Genomic DNA, 21937 nt, shown 5'->3' with positions numbered 1-21937 from the left:
TTCTTATTCTGCTGCAGTGAAGCCATACTCTTGTTTCCTAGCTCTTGCGCACTTCTGGCTCTGGTTTGGATTTTTGTGATGTTTAATGTCCCAAAGCTACTTAGACTATGAAAGGACACCGTATTGAACGGCTCTGGAAATTGGACAGCTGGAGTTCTTTCACGTGCACTGTAATCGCAACAGCACACGAGTGCCTTGCTTTTCGCCTCCATCCAAAAACCACCTGCTGCGGCCGGGATTCGATCCCGCATCCTTGCACATAGTGGTCGAACGCCCTAACCACTGCACCGCCACGGCAGGGGTTACAGTGACCTGGAAGAAGGTTTTAAGCATAGCATAGCGTCGTTGGGGAACAGCGCACCTTGGACACAACTATGTGACACTTTGATAAAATACCGAAAGCCGGCACGTAGCAGGAAAAGCGAACATTCAAATCTTTATTAATTGAGTTTAACATGCTTAAATTACACCGAGTCAGTAAATTTTATAGCGTGATATAGGCAGTTCTTTTAGAACATCTATCTTGTTTATTCGTAGTGATTTTCGTTAACCTAATTATCTCCTCTGTGTGCGTCTTAGCTAGTAAACTTTGTCTCACCTTTTACCGTGCCTAAAGACAGAATTGTAACAATGCGTTAAATGACAACACTTAATGAGTGGATTTAATGACTGCTTTTAATGCAGTAATAAACATGCAGGTGTGAACTTCGCTGAGACTGCCAGATTCCGACCCGAAAAAAACTCCTCGCGTATTCAGGAACGAAGAGTAGAAGAGCGATCTTGCTTGATGACAACTTTGCTTTGGAAAAGTAGAATAACATCGGCTATGGTTCGCGGATTGTTAGTGAGTACCATTCGAAAGTGGTCATGTGCTATATCTTTCAAAATGTTGTTGGCCTGGGCGGCTTGGGGAATAAACCAGGTTGACTCGCCGACACAGATCGACAAAGTCCTCAGTGTAATTTGTAGGCGTCTCTTTATAATGCCGAGTGTGAGAAAGAAAGCGTTTTCAGGCACATGGCTTACGAGCAGCAGGGCAGCCGAAGGCGTCCCTTCTTCCAAACAGCCGTTCTTCTACAGCCGAAAGCGTCCGCGAAAATGGACTTGAAATGAGTCTCTATGAAACGTTAGCTTCATGGTGGCGCAACCACACGTTGTCAACATCGGCAAGATAGAAGAGCACATTGGCGAGCTACACTGAATAATCACACTTGTAGACGCTCACTCCTTCATAGCGCGATATCCGGCACTTCGACATAATGGTCCTAGAATGCTGAGGTCATTTTGTCAAAGCTCAATAGAATAGAGGGCGACCCTACAGAGTGCCTGGCTTGTAGGCTAGGGCATGGTCAGCGTTGGTAGCAAAAGGCATCTTCGAAGCTCCATTAGAAGTGGAAACGACCGAGCCTCCACTGACTGTAAGACGCAGTTTCGTTTAGCTAGCCTCAAGTATTGGGAAGCGCTAACACTTAGCTCCTATCAGTCATTTTATTGAGAAACCTTCGCGTTCTGAGTCGTCATTGTCTTCTTGATGTCGAACCAAGCGGGCTCTCGATGCCACTGTGCTGTATAAGGGCAATAGCAATTTTGACTTCGAACTCAGGGCTCATTGATTTTCCTTTGCAGTCTTAATTATAGCCAGGACCGGAAGAGCTCGGGTGCCAGAAAAACACTTCTTAATGTCGCTCACCAACGTAGGAAGTCATCACCACGTAGAACCTTTGTCTAAAGTTTAGAGCCAGATGGCGTGCGTTCACGCCGTATATTGTGACATCTTTAAATATAGTGGATATCCTAGCCTTTCTAGAAGGTAGAATGCAAAAGCTTACCTTCAGCAAGTTTCAGAACCTAGGAATGCATTACGAGCCATACTGTATAGGTCAGAAGTAGAAGACCCTTTGAGATCTGAACTTTTGACAAGGGTTTTACATTGCTTCTCCTGCACAACATGAGCTTGCACTCACCGGTAAGCTTTACTGCTTTGCACGAACCTACCTCTGAAATTTTTATTTCTTTCTGCGAAGAGCTTCATGTTTAAACCAGGTGAGATCAATCCAGCGTTTGGTCAAAACGTTCGAAAAGTGTGCGTTCAATGCACTGCCAACAGCTGCTGTTGCAACAAATGCACTGTTGTCAACTGAAGCACCGCGACTACGTCTGTATCTAAATGTTGTACAGTGATCCAACAGAACAGCTTTTGCGCCACCGTCATAACAATTTGTCATGACATTATACAGAAGTTGGTTCCTTGTATCCATCGCCACATCGTTCGAAGGGCTGCTGCTGATGGTTTCGCCTGCAGGTAAAGTAAAGGTATGTGTTATTATAAACGAATCAATCTGAATAAATTAGGACAATATTAACTTAGTGCAATTATCGCTTATAAAATTTTGCTTCGCTGCGCCTATTGGAGTAAGATTATAATACTAAGAATACAGCCATGTAGTCGCACCTGAAATTTCATCGCCACCCGATGGATGCTCAATTTATTTCCTTCGGGATAATTATCCGCTAATGGGCGTTTAAAAATGCCACACTCACCTTGAATTCCCGAGCTGCTTGGATTCCCGTATCGTATCTGGCAGCGTCACCCTGTACGTTTCGGGCAATAGCAGAAGCAGCAGAGCTGCCAGGAATGCAATCCCAGCCAGGGTTCCCATGGTCACCGAGTTAGAAAGGTATGCTTTCTGCGAGGCAGAGAAAGTTTTGTTTTACGTCGAAACGTCCCCTAAGGAACCTATTAGCCAGTTTAAAATTTTCTTTCATTCCATTATATCATTCGTTCAAGTTTCACAGCTGAGCTGGTAACGAAGGGGTCACTGCATAAACAACCCTAAACTATAAGGCACATGATAATTTATGATCCGACTGAATAATCTACATGAGAAACACATTTGTTACGAGTAAAGCCATGGTGAAATGTTGCGGATATATCTACACAGCTTGGAGTTCTGTAGCATGCGCTGATATTCCGCATCATATTGGGTTACTACTCAACTAAAATAAATCGACCGCGGCCAGGCTCGAACCCACAACCTGACAATGAAGAACCGCAGAGCCACTCAGCCTGATGAAGAACATGTGTGCAGAAGAACTGGCGCTGTCGAAGATGTGTTTTGTGCCCCAGTGATCGCGATCGGCCCGATAGAGTCCCAAGGCCCAACCGAAGCCCATCGAGGCACTAGTCTGCAGGTAGCGAACAAAAGGAAGCGAACTACAACAGTTAACGGCCTCTCTGTGTTCTACGTGTGTACAACGAAACACATTTAACATCAAATGTTACAAGACACTAACTTAAAACGGGTATGAAATATGGCGCAAAACGTTTCGCGCTGAAATTTTGCTCATAGCAACAATTTGATCACAGCCGAACAATAACGTGGTGCTTAGGTTTATAGTAGTGGGGTGACGTGTTCTCAGCTGCTTTAGCCAATTCCACATCACGACTCGTATGACAGGTATTTTAAAGAAAAATATTTTGGCACGGAACCCCTTCATATATGTGAAGGCCCCTTCACTGTAATGTTAAAACAGAAATAGCCGAATTCCTGCGGTCAAATGCATTACAATTACACTTTTCCGCACAAATGTTTTGCATATTTCCTAACTACAGAGTTCAATTCACCGCACTTAGTAGCTATGGCGCTAGATTGATGACTCAAAGTCAGCGGAAGTGAGATTATTAGCAAAAGCAATTTTTAGCGCGCACCACGAGCAAAACAAGTGCACTCAGGTACAACGAAAATTGTCTAAGAACTGATTGTCATTGGTGACCAAAATTTCTGGAATAATAGATGGCCTCGGTATGCAGATAGGCCGAGAATCCAGGCTGCGGGTGCGCCTCCACCCCACTCCAATCATTTCCTCCATTGAGGGACCATTGGTCTACCCGGCTTGTGGCTAAAGCAAGAATGCCGCCTAAGACATGCAGTCATGGCATTTAAAACTGTTTCGCGTAAGGTGCCTTTTGGTAATACTTTCGTTATTTTTCTCTACTGCGTAATTACAACAATATTTTAGAAATAGTTTCTTCTTATTTCACCAATATATTGAAAGCATACTTTAACATAAGGAAGCGCTTTTGCATAGGAATAATTAAACTGTTTGCCCGATGAGAAATAACTATACGGGGTGGGGGGGGGGGGGGGATTTGGGGGGGGGGGATGGGGGGGGATCTGATGTTGCTGCAACAATCGCTTGGTTGTACGTGCTTTCTGCGACCGCGTTTTGTTCTGATCCTACACGGAGACAGCATGCATGGCCCGCGTAAGTCGGAGTAGCGGCGGCGACGCGCATTCTGGAGATGCTGTTGTACACATGCTGCTCCAGCGGCAGAGTAGTGTTTCAGCACTGGCGAGTGACTGAAAGTTTCGCCTAAGTTACTTTATGCTGTCGTTCTCTGTTTCTCATCTACAGGCAACGTCACCCGCGGCTCGCACAATACTCGCAATCTCTGTGTTTACCATTTCATTATTAACCAACCCAAGCAATCCTTACCTTACAGAAACCTCATTTCTATGCTTGCGTAACCGACTCTAATGGCACATTTCGCACATCAAAGAAAGCAGCTTCTCGTGAAAATGTGTTTCATGTTACTCAGTATTGACGCAGGAAAGATTGGCAGGCACCTTAAAAATGAGCGCACCTCGGCGAAGGCGAATTTGATGTCAAGAAGATATTTAACTGAGAATTTGCGTTTGCTCAAGCAATTCTTAGTTCAAATAAAGTTTCTTTCTTCGTTCGCTTTCTCCATCTCTTGATTACACATCTAATTATCTGTCCGATGGTGTTTCCAAACGTCAGGAATTACACCGCACCAACACGCAAACGACATTTGCATACAACCGGCCCTTCAGATTCCAGCTGCTGCACGCGGATTATTGTGGCAATTTTAACCGTACCAGCTCCAGCAAAAATGGGACAGCTGAAGATCCAACACGTGTGCCAACGAAGCAGGCGCTGAGTCCGACAGTCCGGTAGAGCGTTGGGAACACCTCAGCGGCGTAGATCCAAACCATCGATAGTGACACGGAAGCCATCATCTTGCCCGTGATTGCGCATGCCTGGCGGGCGACCACCGAGGCTGTAACAGGTGGGAAGGTGTTACATGTTACGGCAGAGACCGTAGCAAAAACCTGCACGGTTATGGACATAGGTGCTTTGTTTTCTTCGTGGTGAGTGTAGTGCTGAAATTGGTATTTAATGTCTGACCTCTTGATTTGCTGTGTAGCAGAACCTATTTCAAGTCAACTCTATCAGTACAGTTTCTTCGTAGTCAAAATTAAACATACGCTATCGTACGTTATACATACTGAAATAGACCAATGAGCTTGCAAAACCAAAAAGATTTCAAGCAGAGGTCGACGCCAACGTTTTAATTCATCTTTTGCCCTGTGCTGTTTTCATCCCGGCATTGAGTCTGAAACTGTTGACCTGTTTCTATAATATCTGACAGAAATTAAGGGGAGTTCTTGAAATTGTAGAGCGTTCACACGTTCAGGAGGACATCGGGGCTTTTACTGCATACCATTTGTAAAATATGCTTCATGTCTCATTACCCGTCACCAGCACCACAGATTCCTAGAAATTGGTCAATTCGTTTCATCCTTGTAAACTTTAGAAATTTCAGTTTATTTAAGAAATTTATTTATGTGCGGGAAATAGTACACTGCGCGAACACAAGAAGAGAGGAAGGCTAAGACACTAAAAGGACAGTGGAGGGTGCAGACTTCACCAAACATATCTATTGGAGTAATATCGAAGACCGTATAGGCTGGTATTTCACAAATATTGCTGTCACATGTATAAGTTGTACACGTCCATATAGGCCCTAACAAGCTCTCCATAAAAATGTTCAATCCAAAGAGCTTACACAACCCAACAAAATATTTATGCAAAGAGTTAGCTTCTTTCTGAGCTTAATTTTCCATTACAAATGTTTATAAAACTTTAATATGAAATTATGTTTATAATTTTTATTGTTTTATCTTTTCATCAATGCGTGCGTTTTCTTTTTCTCAATCAAAATAGCGTTTTATTGATCTCGTTTCACCGTTACTTTGGTGCATTCTTTATTTCGATGTTTTCACCAAAGCATTTTTCTCTTGAAGTTTACATGATGGCAACCATTGTGTGATTTCTGCAGTTTCCTTCATCATTTCTGCTATCCTCCGAAAAAGCTACATTTCAGGCTTCGTTTGCTTTGCTTGCCTTTCAGGAGGACATTTCTCGTGAATACTCTGTTTTAACTAATGTCTGGGAAAGTGCGCGTCATGATTGTGGTCAAAATTATTACGTTTTTATGCTTACCAAGCTTGAGATTTTCCTCACATTAATAAAGAATTGGAAGAATGCCCCATGCGGTGCTATTTTCGTTTTTCCTTCTCTTGTCATGTTAACTTCCGTGCACAGGGTTGCCGTTTATACGAAAGTATGATGGATTTAGCTACAGTGATGGTTGTGGGATGAACTCCTTAATCAAAAGAAACGTCGTCATCGTTGAAGTCAGCCATGTTGAGTTGATAACCAAAACAAAATCCACGTTTAGCTGCTTTTGAACGCAATATTGCGCAGCTTGATCTACATACGGGAGCCGAAACTACGGCGTATGTAAAACATCCCAGCTGACGGGATACTGTTCTGGGGTTTGCTCCACTGGCGCGTGTCTGGTGCAGTTACATTGTATCTTTGTCGCTTCATGTCCACGCCATAACCCTGATCACAGCACCCACGTGGCCATTGTGATTCCGACTAACATGGATGATCCTGTGCTGAGGAACGGAAGGTGACTTGATGCCCTGGGCATAGATCGAGCAAAAAGAACTGAATACGCTACTGAGGGCGAAATATAAGCAGACGTTTTCAGGTTTTTTTTTAGTTTAGCTATTTGCGGCTGCGAAGAACTTGAGAGCGACATGATTCAACATGCTCTTTAAGCGCCCACTCTAAAATGTCCCACAACCCATTCTTCAAACGGGATTCAACCCTTTCCTATTTACTGACTGCAATAAAGGGCTTGCAAACATGATACCTGCTGCGCCGCCACACTGCCTCGTCGAAGTCGCCTCGGGCGGCGAGTAAGTGACGTCCCTGCGTTTCTGTTCTGTGGCAACTTGTTTCACACCGGAGGTATTTTTGGGACGCTCCGTTTTCAAGGCTACGACACATCAGCGTTTAACGGCTCTCGTTACAGCTCTCCCTTCAGATCCACGTTCACGTATATGTTCATTGTAAATTGGCCTTATCACTAGTTTCTTAATTAGTGCATCAATTATCTCATATGTGCGCACAGTCCTAAGCTACCACATACATGAAAAGACACCTGATATAAACAAAGCTACGCTCTAGCCAAGTTTTCTTTAAGTGCCTGCGTGGAAATGGTTTGCATGTCTGACCCAAGATCAAACGGTCTGATCTCGATACCCATCTAACCTTCATACCAGCTGCGCGATTGCAGTCCGTGTGACGTGAAAACTCTCTCATGCCAAATACATGCGCATGATTTTTCCCTCAAAGCACCAACTACAACGCTGAAGTCGGTTTTTTGATTAACGAGGTACGTCACTCTGTCATGGTAATATTGTGCATTAGTAGATGCAAACTGAGCGCGACCCCTCTTCCCCGCCCCTACCGTGCCCCTTCTCTCCCCATTTCAAACTTACGCTTCCACTTTTGACTATTCCGCCGCTGTCCTCCACCCACCAGCCCCACCCCTCACCGCTTTTCATCTTTGCCTTCCGAGGGGTGTATTCCCGCACTCTCCTGATAACCTTCGACTTTCTCAGCAGCAGTCTTTCGGTTTCTTCTCGTAGCACCGCTACCTGTTCGCACATTCCTCACTCGTTGCCATCAGCTCCTGCTTATATGGTGACCATCCCGCGAGCTCTTCCTCTGCCGGAATTATTTCTGTTACGCATCCTTTCGCTCTTGCCAGACTGCCCAAACCACGCACACCCTCTCGTCTCTGCCCCTAAATTGTAGGCAAGGAATTTCTATTTTGGTATACTAGCTGTACCACCCCCTGGTCTGAACGGTGGCATTTCGGTCTGCTGGTACCGCCAGCCACAGCTGGCAGTGGCTGCTTACGCCGACAACTACGCCGGCAATAACGACACAAAATCCACGAAAGGGCGCACAAAGGCTGCACTCTAAACCGACAGTGCATGGAGCAGCGTTGCTATCTCTAAACGGGGGTAACCAGCCCCCGTAGCCACCAAAAGAGCCGTGCTGGCAGTTGCTATAAGCGCCCGGGAAATTAGACCGCCACAACAAAGGCATTAATTAAGTTTGCCCCTTAAGACGAAGAAAAATCTGGGATTCCTAAGGAATCGACATCGCAATGTTAGTGCGAAAGCTTTTCTAGCCATACACGATTGATTCCGCCGATTTCTATGAGTCCGGTTTCTGTCCGCATAACCGTGTTTTCTTATGGCACCGACCAAGCCTACACTTTTGCTTTACATAGCAATATTATAGATTGCAATGAGTGACCATGACTACCGCGAATACCATAACGAAATTCAAGGTCAAAGCTAAAAAGGCCTAATTATAAGTAATTAAACTTGAGAGAACAGGTGCCTGAGTAAGAAAGCCGCGACTGGTTCAGCTTACTTGGGTGCTTTGGGCCTTCCTAACCCTGATTGAATGTTGGGCTTATTTAACCCTAATAAGCGTAGCTAAGCCTAACAATATATGAGGTCACATTACCAGAGTACATTGCTGCCTGGACACAGATTGCCGTAATTACACCTTCCTAAGCCTAACGCGGCTGTATTCAGCTTAGGTAAGCTTAATAGGCCTCGGGCTAATTACTTGAAGCGCACCTATACTTCCGCATACAAAACCTGCTTAGCTGAACCTAAGCCCCTGCGTGTATTATTTTCTAAGCATAAGAAATAAAGCAGCAAACGTTGCTCTCCAATAAAAGCCACAGATGAATTTATCGGCTATAGGGCCAGGTCCCTGTCCTGACTTAGGGCCGCCAGATTTGACGTGCTTTGAAATATACTAATAAAATGGCTTCAGGAGACAGCCCCTGCTTGAGGACTCAAATCGTATGACATACTATTGGGGACAAAAGTCTGTGGACCACGTAATCTTGAACCAAAACGCATAACTTTCGCATCGGCCACTAGTCTCTGACAATAGATGTCGATTTGAAAGTTTGTCTTTAGTTCTTTCATGCGTGGTAAATAAATAAGGTGATAATTCGTTTACGTCGTGCTTCAAGTCCGAAATCACCGGACGTGCGGTCTAGAGACTTTTGTTCCTGATAGTAAATATTTACCGAAGTATTTCCTTCATGTTACAAGTCAATGAAGAACTCATTCCTTCCCATGCCCTTTCCTCTTTTAAATTTTTGATTTCGACCTTATCCTCTACACAAATCGATTTGGCTTGTTTGTGGTGGCCTTACCTGGAGGCAAGAGGGACACGCCTAGTGCACATGCTCCGGTGACCGCGTACACAACGACCACAATGGCCCTCCTCCGGCACCAGCGAACAGCGGCGTAGCAAATGATCGCCACGGGGAACTCAGCGACGGCGGCAATCAAGAAAGTCAGGTACGGGTCACCGCCCAGGCTTGTCACCGACAGCTGCAGGCCGTAGAAGACCATACCACCACTGGCCCTAGCAGGAAAATGTTCGAATTTATACTCACAAAAAGTCGAAAATGGGGTAACAATTAGGTTACTCCAATGTCAAAAAGAGTGCTGATATTAGAACCAATGCTGTTTATGGTCAGCTATTTACTTCCAGAACGCGGAATATTAAAAAGAAAATCTCATCATTCCTCCCAATATTACAACAAATTCTTTCAGGACTGTCGTAGAATATGACAGCCCGTCGCGTGCGAGTTATTTATTATTAACGGGATAACAGCATTATAGCCCCAAGCAAGATGCATGTGGTAGAGCGTGAAATAAACAATGTGTTACGAAGGAAAGTACCAACTGTCTTTTGTACTTCCTACACATCTATAAAGATTTAGATCGGAGCTTCAGTAGCAGTAACGTAAGCGGAAGCGTTTGTCACAGCGGGATTTGCTGCATTATTTGGCACTATGTATACGTCTATTATGGGAACCCATGTACAATACTTACCATGAAGCCATTGACATAGCACAAAAGGAGACGCAACATGCAACGTTCCATTGCCTCACTTACGAGGCGTACACCAGCGCGAAAGTGTAGAGGAAGACCTTTCGGCTTCTGACGAGGTCCAAGCAGCTGGCCCTTTTCCCTGCTTCCTCTTCCTGCTGCAAGACGCGGAGAAACATAAGGCTTTTTAGTAATCTAACCGAGAATTCGTTAAAGTTTTGAAGCATTCAAAATTATGCTGCATTATATCAGGCAAGCTTAGCCATAGGAGTACCATAATAAGCACACTTTCAATAAGTACTCCTTCCCATAACAAATTTTAGCCCCCCGATAACCAATCGGAATGGTCTCGATACTGCAAATGAGAGCTCAAACCAAGTAGCTTCTTTTAGGTCACTGGATGAACCTCGTTGATTTGCGTTAAATCTGGAGGCCTTGAGCTGGTTATGCCTACTGGGAAAATCTTAAAACCTTGATGAAAAGGATACAACTTTCTCGCCATACCCACTCTAAAGGAAGTAGGGGTGTTTTATGACGAAAAAGGGCTGGCAAGTACTCTGTAGTAGATGGAAAAACGGCGCAAAAGACAAACACCACAGCAAAGAAACACAAGAGGAGCGCTGACTCACAACTGAAAGTTTATTCAAAGAGGGAACACGATATCATAATGTCTGTAGTCACCAGGAGACAGTATCAAAAGTTATCTTGAAGAGAGAGATAACCGAAGCCTTTCAAAATGATTTTGGGTCGGGGGAGGGGGGGGGGGTCAAGTGTGGCGACAGTAGCGTTTTATTTTCCTTCATACACAACTAACTATTAATTTGATTAATTTGGTAACAGGGTTCTCCAATTCCATCAATGCATATTCTTTGTTTCGTACGCAAACATCTATTTTTGTTCAAATCGCAAGTTCTGTTACTATCACTATGATGGGCCGTCATAGAAATAAAAAAAAATTATTTTTGCTGGCAACTGTTTTCTGCAGCGTACTATTAACATTTCTCGTTTTCCCACTGTAAGGAGGGATCAGAAAGACACCTTCTACACAAAGCAGCAAAGAGCGCATTCATAGCAAAGCGTAAATGACAAATTATTGCTTCTGGGCTTTTGCCTCTACTTGTCGTTAATTTAGGAATAAACTAGTTAATTACCGTCACGGTGTTCGGGCTTTATGTGGCGCCCATCGTTTTTTTTATGTTCAAAGTTTTATTCAGCTCTTAAAATGCCTTATGTCTTCCTTCGTTACCTCTTTCGTCATGTATTGTAGCAAACAGTGTTGCTGTGGTAATTCCGATTCGTCCTGAGTAACGACAAAAATTTTAATTTCTCGTAATGGAGGAGCAGTTCTAAGATGAACAGACGCATTACACGTGAGACATAAACTATCCATATTGCTTCTTTTTCAGAGTTACTAGACATTTGATACCTGGGATGCATGCCATTTTATAATTAAATGTTAAGAGTGGACCCTATAGTACCTGCAAGATCTTTTTCCGGAGTTGCGCCAGTACTAAATCAACGTCGTCTAGTAGTATTCCATTGTCCGCACATGCTTTTGATATCACCTTACGGGCAGCCGACATTCTTCCCATGGCAATCAGCCAACGAGGCGACTCGGGCAAGTACCTGAAGATGTAAAGAGGGCAATAAATGATTAACGAAGATGATACGACACGTTAAGAAGAAAACCAATATTAAGGTACGTGGCACACACGTGGCAAACATGCGCGCAGGGATTATTAGCCTGCCCATCCATCCGATTGCTTCTATCTCAGCACTGTAGACTCAGTGGAGAGCTATTCCCTGTAATGAATAATCTATTTTTTTTTTTGCACCTCGGCGGATTGAGTCATTAATTACCAAACATATTAAAGACTTTGCTAAAGGAAGTCTTTTTCGCATAACCGACTTGTATGCAAAGCATGCTTGATGGAAAAAAATATACGCATTTTACGGGCGAGAGCCAACGGCCGTATTCTATGTTTTCGCTGCCGGCACGCTGGAATAAAGAACCACAGAGAACTTTTGAGTAATAAAAGATTTGCTATTTTGTCTACTTAATAACGCCTCCTTATTTCGAACTGAATTGATCAGGGATGAATATTTTCTCTCGTAGAAAACTGCATAAGGCTTGCATTGTAAGCAATGTCTGCCAAGCCTAGCACAGAATTTATACCATGAAGGTAAGTGAAACATCAACCTGCACTCTACTTGGCAGATCTTCGTTTTAGGATCAGGAAAAATTAGATTCAGTTCTGTTTTTATTTAAATTCAGTATATTTTCACTTCAACTTTCGCTCAAAGCAGCAGTATAACTGTATCTGAATACATGACGATCTTACAATGTTACGTTAGTCCTAATTTTCCAGCGACTGTTTTATTAAGGCTTATTAAGAGAGGCTGTATATCTCTGCAGTCAATGGGTCTTTAAGTACGTACACACTGTCGCATCTTGTGGACTTTCTCCTTATTTTGTATAACTACATATTGTCGTCGTAATCACGTATATATACATTAGTGTTAAGCAAACATACGTTCATGCTCAGTATCGGAGCGTCGCACTCAAAGGCGATATGACGCTCTGCTATATCAAAGTGCTTAGCTGCAGCGCGCTAATACTTGAAAGATGCATAACCATAACTATAGCACAGTATAGGCTTATGGTCAGTTTTCCGCGCCATAAATTATTCCTATGCGACATTCCTATAATTGTCTTACGAACATAAAGACTGAAGGAATTATCATTGCTTTAATAGTAACACGCAGTGAAAAATCCAAATTTTTCATGATCAGCGCAATGGGTATCGGTTTTGCATTATTTCTTTGACTTTCCTTGTGATACTTTGTTCAGGATGTTCTTACTTGAGGTACGCATTTCCTGATGCGAGTCCCATTTCACTTCATCAACAATTTGTGCACTCATGTAATTTGTTTGTTTTTTTGTTACGCACTGCTTCCAATACTCACTCTTCCTTATCCACAGCATCTGTTTATATTAAATTGTGTTAATTAGCTGCTTTTTAGTTTAGACCCACAAATATTTCCTTAACATCCCATTGGTTGGCCTAATCAAGTTGAGGTTGGACAGCTTACTTCCTTGTGCCTTTCCTAGAACTCTGAATATCTCTGGCAAAATAAATTTAATTCTGGTCCCAAAACTACTTAGAACCAACCCAATCATGGGATGTTAATTGTATATAGATAACATCAATCTTTGGCCCTTCTTTCGCTCTGACCATTTAATTCCCCCATATGCGTCCCCATGCGCGTTCCTACAGCACCTGAAACTAAACTTCTATTCTTATTCCTTCAATTCAAGCCTCCTAGCATCAGTTATGGGTCCATCAGGTATTCTGAAGCTGACCTTACAATCGGGACATTATAGTATACGCTGCAGCAAGTTTTTCTATCCTTACTTTCTACATGGCTTACATTTTTTATCGTCTCCAGAGCTTGCGCATATTGATACACACTGCTCGCCACGTGGGCACATTCCCTGAATTACATCCGCTGAGAATCACTAAACTGCTCAAGAAGACTCGCTGTCATGTGCCTATGATTATGTGATAATTCAAGATTTTTCACGAAGTACACCCGTACGCCAATCGTTTAAAATGCTACGAATCCCGTTAACTAGAATGAAGCCAACACTGCTATTTTGATTCCATGAATCGCCAAGTATTCATCTTCTTTTGAAAGATTTTGGACGTTTTGTATTGCCTGGCTCTGAAAATGCCACAACATAACAATCATACATTTTGCTTTTACCTTACCATGCCCAAACTGCGAGTACCAGGAGTGGAATACTGAGGACTCCTTGCAGCGTTCTCCAGTCCTGGAGGAGCCAAGCAAAACCAGGAAGCATGATGATGCCCAAAGCGAAGCCGAGAGTGAGCACTAGAGCTGCGGTGGTTCTTTTCTGCGGACCGATTACCTCCATCACTGCGAAGCGAGGATTTAAAGATGAGCAAAAGCTTGGCAACGGGTGCCGTGCGATAAGCGTTTCATTAAAATTCTATCACATTAAAGTTCCGTAGCGTATTTCCCAAATACTCCACAATGTTCCCCACTGCAGTCTCTGTTTACTGTTTTCGTTCAAGGTTTGCTCATTGTCTTTTAAATGTGAAAAACATACATTGTTCTGCTTGTTGTTTGCATTTAGTCTACTTATGTTATGTTTCGGAGTATTTTTGATGTGCATATACTCTCTTGAGCCGTTTTCATTTTTTAAATGAGTTAGGAACGACGCTTTCTCGCATTTTCTAAACAGTATTCAAGTTTGGTACCCATTTTATACTGATTTCATCTTCTCATAATATTGCCATTCATCCGTGTCTTTTTCAGCTAATGATCGCAAAGCAGAAGAAGTGCGTCCGTTTCCTAGTGACAATTTTTGCCCGCAACGTATTCTAGACTTGAGAAATAATAATCTCAGCTCCTTTCAACAGTTGCATGCTAACTTAACCTAACAGCGAAGCAATTTGCATTGGAGGTATGGAATTAGAAGCGGCGGTAAACCGGTAAACAGCGCTGCGACATTTTCGGTCGTGATCTCAAATAACATTTACTCGAGCCTCATTTACACTATCATTGAGCACAAAGTGCGACGAGCTTCTGGTGTTTTCTTACCACTGCTATTGCTTTACTAAAAGGAGCAGCCTGTCCTTGTTGCTTTGGTGTAATTTATCTACGAGACTTAAATTGTGATTTCGGTAACAGCTGGCTATGCGCAGATTCCTAAAAAGCATTTGTTGATGTCAATGTCGTGCTTTTTCGTGCCTTCATTTACTTCAAATATTCGTCTCTGGCTCTAACGTACAAAATTAACTAACCATCAAACCGCTTACAACGATGGCATATGACTTTCAATGTTTGTGTTAAAGGACGATAGCCTGGTCACGGCTGCGAAAGAGTTGAAAGGCTGAATGCAGTTTTACAAAGCTGCACTCCAGACAGACAAATAACGCGAGTATTTCAGTTGCAGCTTTCGTTTCTTACTCAACAGCTGATACTTTCTAACTAGTTTTATTGTGAAGTTCACACTATGAGAGATATTTGGACAGTTCGTGTCTTGAATGTTATCTCATGAAGCATATACACATTATCACACATGTGAACTCACGCAGGCAGAAGGACGAGGACTGTCCCAAACCGAGGCCCACACCTAGCAGTCCTCTGGAGACGAGCAGTAAGAAGAACCACGGAGACAACGCCACGCATATGCTGCCCACAAGGCTGATCACAAAGCCAGCTATCACCACAGGGCGGCGCCCCAGCCTGCAATATTTCGAACGATACCAGAAGCTCTGCATTGACTCGAATCTACGCACATCTCCTAGAAGTGTACCTTACAAGAATCTCGGGAATGTAACAGTGATACACTTTTCTTCTTTGGATCTAGAAGCAAAACATTTTCCCCGTCTCTCGAAAAATCACGGTCGACGCCAATATTGGAAAGGACAGTGTGACTGCCGTTCAGCAACCGTCAAAGATCAATGGCTGCCCTGTGCTTCACGCAGCTTACTTGTGAAAATAACCAGTGCCATCACTACATGTATTTAATATTTCGACGATTTCTAGCTTATAATTCAAGGCAATGTTTTCTATTTGCTAATAAACGTGATCTACATCAATTTGCAGTCACGTCCGCTTTGGCTACATTGGCATATTTAGGAGGTTTGCCATACCGGAGCTGATTAGAACGAAAGGAACGGAGCAGTTCAAGGTTCGTAATAATTTCACCATCTGGGGATCTTTGAAGTTTACTGACGTCGCTGAGAACATTGACGCCTCGCCGTTTCGTCATCATCGAAAAACAGCCGCTGTGATCGGGTTCGAACCATGGGCTCCCCGCTCAATAGTCGAAAGATCTATACAACTCGGTCACCGCGACACGATGGTTCGTTTCAGCAATCATGATCACAAAAAGGAGACTGACTCTCAGCTGCCTTAACTTGAATAGCTGTAATTTTATTTGAAAAACTTGGAGAGTGTAACGCCGAACGGTTAATGCATTGTATGTGTTCTGTTCGAGTTAGCCAACTGTCTGTCCTCAGATTATTTTAGTAGCGTTACCATTACAAATCTTCTTGCATAGGAAAATTATTTACCGTATTATACGGAATAGTATAGTAGAACCAATTCTAGCATCACTACAAATGTAGCATGCATATCCTAATAACAAACTTGGCACATTTACAATGCCGTGACCACTTCATCGAAGTTTCATAAATCAGTATCGAACGCTTTCTTATACGCTGTCTGACTAAAATGAAATGCCTTATTTATGCTATTGTAACGATCACCTATGCTGAGGAGTGACCAATTGACAAGCAGTGGAAAGTACATTCATCACCTTTATTTTTTTAGCCTAGTGGAGGCGAGTATATTACTTCCTCAGCGCCCTACTAACTCTACTTATGCTTACTTATGGTTAAAATCTGTTAGGACCAAAGAACGCTGCTTCTCAGAGCTTGAGTACTGAGTGTCAACATAAGTGAAACTGAATATAACTTACGTTGAGTTCAACACACACACACATACACACACACACAAGATAGTATAAATATATATATATATATATATATATATATATATATATATATATATATATATATATATATATATATATATATATATATATATATATATATATATATATATAACACTGGTCCCCGCTGCTAAAACGGATTGTGCCAGTTTTCGATCCCACGCGGCAAGATACAAGACCATCATACAACCTCCTATAGTGCAGAATATGCAGTCGTACAACTATCGGCATTATTTTGTTAGGCACTGAGAAATACGATCATTTACGCGATAACAACACACGACACAATATCTGTAAGGATCTCCAGGCCGAAAATATGGCTACGCAAAGGCGCTTTACGACAGCCGCTCGTCTAATTATAGAAGGTATTGCAAGAACGTTGCCGAACTGAGAAAATATCACCAAGTTTCGGAATAACTGACAGCCTGTCTCAGAAATCACGTTCAAGTCTGGACATATCACGATGATGGGTCTGGAGCGACGGTGGGCACAGCCTACTGTGCGAATTCGCAATTTCAGGCCAAAATATAAAGCTTCGAAGCGTGCTTGAGCTTCGCCCAAGAGTAGAAGCGAAAGCACCTTTAACACCTCCATTGCGTTCCGAAAATGTTTTTTGAAATTTTTGTTTGAGTTGATTTTTGGAGCAAAGAAAGGCGCAGTATCTGTTTCACTTCTTAATTCACCCCCTGCACTTAGCATTAACAGCTTACGTTTGTAATTAACATATGCCTTCGATTCGACACCTTATCGCAAATCATCAAGCTTGACGAGCAGATTAGTGGTAAATGGGAAGCGAATGGTTATGACACTTCACACCCTCTGAACGCTGCCCAAACAACAGTTGAGTAAGAATTTTGACATGACAATACGCGTGTAACCGACCTGATTGCGCTTTACAACCGCAACGCCGTCGTCGGTTTTTATGCGCCACGGTACTCTAAGCTATTAGCTTATATCAACAAACCGGTTCTTGTAGGTAATATGAGCTGTAAAAAAAAACTAAAACGTAAGTTGTAAATTCTCAGCTTTCGATATGTTCGCGTTCTGCTCTTTCTGCACCCGTCTCAGCAGCTTAGTTCCCATTTATTTATTTATTTATTTATTTATTTATTTATTTATTTATTTATTTATTTATTTATTTATTTATTTATTTATTTATTTATTTATTTATTTATTTATTTATTTATTTATTTATTTATTTATTTATTTATAACACGCCTCAGGGCCAGAGGCATTAAAGATAGAGAGCGGGAAAAAATACATAAATTAGGAAATACAGCACTGACCAAATTTAAATAACACCTCAGTATACAAAGTTGAACTAACCTTTGCACTTCTGTTATAGCCTTGACTGGCTTTGACAATGGGAAAGCAAAGGGTTCTTTCTTTTTTTTATTGCAGGTAGTGTCAGGCAACAGCCCTTTATATCATCACATAAAAAGGGCAACTGGTTCAACAAAAAACACCTATCTATACACCTGAATGCCTAACACAGAGATGTGCGGTCACAGAAAGCTCGAAAGGAGAACCTAATAGAGATAACAGTAATAATGACTATCAACAGCGACCAACTTTTCAAACATTTGACGCACACTTCAGCTCTGCCTTCAAGCGTATGCACATAAAAACGTTAATAGCTGCTCTCTATCGAGTTCTCGTACGTATCCTGGTTCACGTGCATGAACACTTCTACTCGTTTCGATTATAATCTTTTATTTACCCTTTGATTATGCTAATAAGAATAGAGTCGTGAGATACCACATTATTACAAAAGGCAACCCGACGTAGGTGTAACGCCCCGTTTTAACCAAACCGTACAATTGTGCCTGCGTATATATCAAAGGGATAACGGGACTAACATGAAATTCAAGATTCCCTGGAGCTGGATTTTGATCTTACCCTCCCGTTACAAAGCTGGGGCCTGTGTTGGCAGCGTTCACCATATCGGCCATGTCATGTGGTCTGGTGACGTCGGACAACCATATGACGGATTAATGCACAGTCAGGTCCTCTTCCAACTATCATATGCTAGAGCTGCGTCAGTAATTTTGCGCGTACGAGGCCTACGCCGACAATGACGGCCGCGGATTTTCTGGAAAACACGGCGTTTAACACTGTCGCATTATAAAACGTTTGAAGTACCTGCTCAAAGTTGAAAGCTTTCCTCGGAGGTTTGGTCTTAAGGAATAGAAACTCAAAAAGGCAGCGCTGACCTGTCTGCGAAGGAAGATACTAGCGTCCCAACAAGCATTCCAACCATCGTGGCCGTTTGCACCAGACTTCGCAGCCAAGCTCGATCGCATACCAGGTCCCACTGCATGGGTAAAGGAATAAAATGACACTGCTCCAACACGCAAGCCTTTCACCGTTCAGTCCCTCTTTGCAGCTTCTACAAATGAACAGTGCATTTCAACATCCGCCTCCTTTGTTTATTCCTTTCTCCCTTTCTGCGAACTTTAAATCTATGCAATAAACCATACAGTGTGCGGCTATAAGCTGTCTGAATCTTCGTACACTTAATTGTTGACCATCGCATTTAGTCCGATGAATAGACGCTTCCTTCCGCATACAGATATTTTATAGGTTTTAACGTGCCAAAGCGAGTGAGGCTATTTGGGGGGCCGTCATGGAGGGCTCCAGAAATTTCGACCACGTGGGATTCTTCAACGTGCTCTCACATCGTATAGTACGCAGACACTCTGATTTTAGCCGCCACTGAAAAACGGACACCGCAGCCGTGATTTGATCCTTGATCCACCACCTTGGCTTCAGCATTTGAGCGCCCTAACCGCTTCGCCACCGCGGCAAGGCAGAAAGGGCATTAATTCCTATCTTTATCCTCAGTGCACCCCATAAGCATGCAATCTGTCACCCTGAGGAGGAACAATGAATTTAATGCCCTTTGGGTTCTGCCTCATCCAAATAGCCATTATGCAGTGGACTATTATGTTACAACCATCTTCAAGGACCACACTCTTTAATAATCGTTCTTACATTGTTATTGTCCAATCCCCACCCCCACCCCCTCCTACCTCCACCCATAAGCAGAGTAGCATGTCAGCGAATATTCAAGCCGACTAAAATATCTGTATTTCATTAAAAAGCTCTCTCTTTCTCTCCATAAGCAAGTGGGAAAGAAATTCAACTCTTGTTCAAAATAATATCTCGTCGCCCATCAGGAAATTGTTGTTCGATTTATTTCGATGCTAAATGTTAAAATGCATTTTTAAGTACATATGTTTGTCCAAGTTAATAGCCCAGATGATGAGACCATCATTACCTACGCTTGTGTCGTCGCCAAGATATTTTGATGCTAAGAAAAGTGTTTTCCAGGACATATTCATCTAATCTGAGAAAATTTATTTAAAAACTGCACTCATTGCGCCTAATATATTGAATGCCTCTAGTTTCTAGCCAGAATGTTTGTTTCTCCTATAATTCCCGGTTGTCCAGCCTACTTTTTTAAATATTGTTTTTATTTTTCTAGTTTTTGTATGGCCCATTGACACAATTTAGGACTCTGTATCCTCACTGATTGTTTGATTGCACCAATCACTACAGTGGAAATGATATGCTACTTCGATGCTAATCGTGAATTATTGGAATATACAGTTTCGAAAGAACGTTCGTGCGATTACAAAAACGTCTATATATTTCAAGCTAAAAAGGCAAGCAGATAATCAACCTATCATCCACAATCAAACATGCCAATCGTCCTAATAGTGAAAGGAAGATTTTCGTTCGTGGATGGCATGGTTATTCAAAATTGATCGCAGCTCTACGCCCTGTCGGCGTCATAATATGTCGAAATGCAAATGGCAGGACCTGTGATATACGTCTGATGAAAAACGAAAACATAGTGAGAATCAAATCACTTCTGAGCTGCATTGAACGCTTCCTACCAAGTCGAAAAAATCTACAGAAGATTTTCAGTTGTCACAACAAAATTTCTGTGCGCTTTTTGACAGTTAACCTGTTGTGAAAACTAATTCCTGTAGTAACGTCAGAAAGTTCTGTAGTTACGACAGAAGAGGACTACAGACTAAAGAGAAATACGACAGAAAGAACTACCGACCTCTACGAAGGTACTACAAAACTACAGAAAAATTCTGACGTTTACGGCAGAGCTACAGAATATTTTGTCGTATTTTTTACACAGTTCTTTGCTTTTTTTTTCGATTGGATAAGACAATAGCTATTCCCTGTAAGTATAAAAAAGAAGCAAGTAAATATATCTCACTTACTTCTTGCACCAGAGAATTTCTGTAGTAGCTATGTCCGTATTCCCAACGTTCGCAGGGCGCCGACGCATTCGCAAAAGCAAGCACACCGCTTCTCGACACCTCTAGAATAGGAGTGCGACACCGATTGTTGAAAACCCCCGCTGATTCCGCGTCAGGAGTAGAGTTCGAGAACACAAGAGCGTTCCACTGTTCGGAAGTTACGTTCGCCGCAGTGATGTTTTCAGGCATAGCACACCAATGCTCCACAGCCGGAAGGAAGAAGCTATAGATTAGAAGGTGGAGGCCACTCGGCACCTCTCGGAGGAGAAAGAATAGGTAGACGTTCCGCTGAAACTTTCCGTCTTCTCCTATCACACTTGTCACGTCCATCTTGGATCAGGTACTCTGAGGACTACACAACAGCAGCAGTGCAGCCGTGCACTGCCCAATCAGTCAAGCCATCAACACGTAAACTGTTTCAAATCACAGCTTGAAACCACCCAGCCTTGCGGTGGCACGACCGCATTACAATGCTTAACCCGTCCGCATACACGAGGTGTGAGCTCGCTATGTTTACCCTGTATTCCTGAACACCCCATTTGTGGCCGATTAAATACACTTTCCTCTTTCCCCGTCTTCTACCAGCGCTTTCCTTCGTAGAAAAGGCCAATTATTGTACTTTCTTCAAGATAGCAACAGCTGCGACGCGTAATTGCCACAGCTATTCCGCCGGTCTTGACATGGAATGTTCTTATGGCCACAGGTGGTTTTCCCTCACCAACGAGCGCTGCGCACGTGCAAGAGTTTCTTGCCCAACTGCAGGCGGATTGTATCACTTAAGGACAATCAGGAAACGGGCAACACGAAGAGGTCGAGTGTCACTCTCCTCCACTCTAGGTTTTCCTCTCATGTCAGAGACTCTGCCGGCCGTTCACTCGAACGCTGTTTAGGACGAAAACAAGGTCTTACATAGCAACGGTTAAGCGAGACTTATAACCTTCAAAAATAAAAAAATCAGACTGGCCAGTTTCGTACCCTCTTGAGCCATGCAAAGTTTTGAACTT

The 21937-nt window shown here is 42.8% G+C and overlaps 1 protein-coding gene across 1 annotated transcript; it reads right to left on the bottom strand.

Moving 5' to 3' along the window:
* Window positions 1–417: 417 nt before the first annotated feature.
* LOC146189860 (organic cation transporter protein-like) lies at window positions 418–21571 on the bottom strand. Its single transcript, XM_084603333.1, has 10 exons — window positions 20895–21571; window positions 18864–18964; window positions 15223–15377; window positions 13874–14042; window positions 11579–11726; window positions 10167–10258; window positions 9416–9630; window positions 4902–5083; window positions 2542–2687; window positions 418–2296 (listed from the first exon to the last, which is right to left on the bottom strand). The coding sequence occupies exons 1-10, from the start codon at window positions 21261–21263 to the stop codon at window positions 2230–2232; spliced, it is 1644 nt and encodes a 547-aa protein (XP_084459459.1). The 5' UTR covers window positions 21264–21571; the 3' UTR covers window positions 418–2229.
* Between the last annotated feature and the right edge of the window lie 366 nt (window positions 21572–21937).

Source organism: Amblyomma maculatum, chromosome 5 (genome assembly GCF_055883805.1).
Source record: "Amblyomma maculatum isolate TAMU_Amacu chromosome 5, ASM5588380v1, whole genome shotgun sequence".
NCBI classification, from domain to species: Eukaryota; Metazoa; Arthropoda; class Arachnida; order Ixodida; family Ixodidae; genus Amblyomma; species Amblyomma maculatum.
This window is presented reverse-complemented; position numbering and strand designations above follow the sequence as displayed.

Coding starts and splice junctions, on each gene's coding strand:
- LOC146189860 (XM_084603333.1), bottom strand. CDS start 21,263: ATGGACGTGACAAGTGTGATAGGAGAAGACGGAAAGTTTCAGCGGAAC. Junction 9,631..10,166: donor TTCGCGCTGGTGTACGCCTC/GTAAGTGAGGCA, acceptor TTTTCCTGCTAG/GGCCAGTGGTGGTATGGTCT. Junction 5,084..9,415: donor CGTGTCCCTCTTGCCTCCAG/GTAAGGCCACCA, acceptor CACCTGTTACAG/CCTCGGTGGTCGCCCGCCAG.